Raw genomic sequence first — 2,778 nt, 5'->3', positions numbered from 1 at the left:
GCTTCAATCCATGAGGTTGCAAAGAGTCAGACACGACTGAGCACGTACATACACATATACACACACAATGCATGCACGTGCATACACACACACACACACACACAATACCTGATGGTGCTAGATGGAGGGAAAAGTTCACTGCCAAAGTTGTCCAGAGCACCTTTGGTTTGTAAAGGAGACAATGGCGGCATGGTAAGAGAATTGAGTCAGTTCTTGGGTGCATGGCCTTACTCTGTCAAGTGTGAGCTGTGTGATTTATTGTTTTTTTTTTTTTTTTTTTTTTTTTTGAACGGCTTCACTGCACTTTCATTAAATAAAACACATCACTGGACAAAACTTTGAACAAAAAAGAGGCAGCCGAAGGAAACTAACTCAGTGAGTGACTCTGTGGGTTGGGTTCTGTTCTGTAAAGGACGGCCTCACTGGGAAGCCTGGCACACAGCCCTGCACTTCCCATTCGCTGCTCGCAGCTCCCAGGAGGCCAGACTCAGATGCTGAGAGCCGCGAAGGTCTTCACCAAGGTGACCTGGGCGCTCGCGTCCGCATCGCTCCTGCTGCTGTCCCTGTGGCCCCTGCTCTCCAGGGCTTTGTGCCGGTGCCTCTCCTCCTGTCGTTTCTTCTTCTCTAGTCGCTGCTGTTCTCGCCTCTGTTTGTTTGTGACCTTTGGGAGCTGGTTTTTATTTGCTTTGTTTTCCTCAGTAGGGCTGGCCCGCGCCTTACTGTTCTCAGTCCTGCCTTCATTTACACCCTGATTTCCGAAGATTCTGGTGCCACTGCCACCCTCTTCCCATAAAGGACCACACTGCGTCAGCACTCCACCACTGGACTCAAGGTTCTCCTCTGCACTATTTCTTCTCCCCTGGTTCATCTGCAGCATGGCAATTATCGCAGATTCAATATTATAATTTTCAGCTTCCAGGTTCTGAACTATCAAATTAAAATCGGAACACCCAGTTGCGTTGCAAACTTTCTGGACAGCATCTTCTACTTCATCTCGCAGGTCATCTTCAAAGTCGACTCCCTTTGCCTTGCTCTTCTCTCTCTTATTTGATTCATCTTGATGAAGCATCTGAAACTCCGTGCGCAGGCGTGCGGGCGCCTCCGAGTCGTCGTTGATCCTGCGCACGCTGTCGTAGTGCTCGCCGTGTCGGTAAGCGATGTGCAGCTCCCGCCCGTTGCTTTTGTCTGTTCCTCGGATCTGCCACAAAGGGGCATTAAGTTGATGAATCACCACATTCAACTGATGATTTCTTGCAAATGCTACAATTGCATCATTGCCAGCAAATGTTCCAGGCTTTGCCAAACTGGCCACATGTTTCTCAAAAGGAATGTCATCTTCCACAAAGGGTTCAAAATCTTCTCGCTGCTTTATCATGTAGTCCACTGTCTCCTGTCGGTGCTTGAGATGATTTCGTGAGTGTCCTTCCAACTGATCACCAAGAGCTCTGAATAAGCAGTTGCCGTCCCCCGGCACCTCCCGCAGCTTCAGCCCCAGGGCCTGCAGCTGGTTGGCGAAGCTGACGAACTCCTCCTCGCAGCCCCCGCCGCCGCCGGACTCCGGCCGGTTCCGCCGCTCCTTGGCCAGGGCCCGGCGCGCCGCCCGCTCGTCCCGCTTGCGCTCGGCCTCGGCTTTGCGGCTGCCGCTGCCCGGCCGGCCCTTGGCGGCCTGCTTCCGGGACATGGCCTCGGCCCTTGCGGCCCGCAGCCGCAGGAGGAAGAGCCGCAGGACCGCCCGAGCGGCCGCCTCAGGGGCCGAAGGAGGCGAAGCGGCGCGGGCTACGGAGCCCCCGATTTATTGTTTTTATTGAGTTAAAATTCATGTAACATAAAATTAACCATTTTAATCATTTTAAAGTGTACAATTCAGTGAATCGCAATACATTTACAGTGTTGAACAACCATCACCATTATCTCATTCCAGAACATTTTTATCTTCCCAGAGGGAAACCCTGTACTCATTAAGCAGTCACTCTCCGTCCCTTTCTCCCCCTGTTTCCTGGTGACCACCAGTTTGCTTTCTTTCTCTATGAAGTTGTTTATTCTGGACATTTCATATAAATGAAATCACAGAATATGTGACTTCCTGTGTCTGGCTTCTTTGATTTAGTATGACGTTTATAAGGTTCATCCATGATGTAGCATGTGTTCCTTTCTTTGAATAATATCCATTCCTTTCTTTGAATAATAATTCCATTGAAGGGATATACCACATTTTGTTTATCCGTTTATCAGTTGATGGGCATTTCCATTGTTTATACCTTCTGGCTACTGGAAATGGTGCTACCAAGAACATTTGTGTGCAGATTTTTGCCTGAATATCTGTTTCAGTGCTTTTGTGTATATACCTGGAGTGGAATTGCTATACCATATGGTAATTCTATATTTATCTTTTTGAGTAACCACCATACTGTTTTCCACAGCAACTGCACCATTTTACATTTCCACTATCAGTGTTTGAAAGTTCCAGTTTCTCCATGTCCTCATCAACACTTGTTATTTTCTGGGTTTGTTTTGGTTTTGGTTATAGGCATCCTAGTGGGTGTGAAGTGATATCTCACTGTGATTTTGATTTGCATTACCTTAATGCTGTGCATCTTTTAATGTGTTTTTTGGCCATTTTATTGGAGAGATGTCTTTTCAAGTTCTTAGCCTGTTTTTTAATTGGGTTGTCTGTCCTTTTGTTGTTGTGTAGTTAAGAGTTCTTTATATATTCTGGTTACCAGACCCTTGTCAGATATATGATCCTTCAGCAACTACCAAGAGTCTTCCATTCTATTA

General features: G+C 47.3%; 1 protein-coding gene across 1 annotated transcript; it reads right to left on the bottom strand.

Annotated features, from left to right (window-relative positions):
* Positions 1-358: 358 nt before the first annotated feature.
* On the bottom strand, positions 359-1,681 carry LOC128047524 (OTU domain-containing protein 3). Its single transcript, XM_052639758.1, has one exon. The coding sequence runs from the start codon at positions 1,679-1,681 to the stop codon at positions 488-490; it is 1,194 nt and encodes a 397-aa protein (XP_052495718.1). The 3' UTR covers positions 359-487.
* Positions 1,682-2,778: the final 1,097 nt, after the last annotated feature.

The sequence above is a fragment of the Budorcas taxicolor genome, chromosome 1, assembly GCF_023091745.1.
Source record: "Budorcas taxicolor isolate Tak-1 chromosome 1, Takin1.1, whole genome shotgun sequence".
NCBI classification, from domain to species: domain Eukaryota; kingdom Metazoa; phylum Chordata; class Mammalia; order Artiodactyla; family Bovidae; genus Budorcas; species Budorcas taxicolor.
This window is presented reverse-complemented; position numbering and strand designations above follow the sequence as displayed.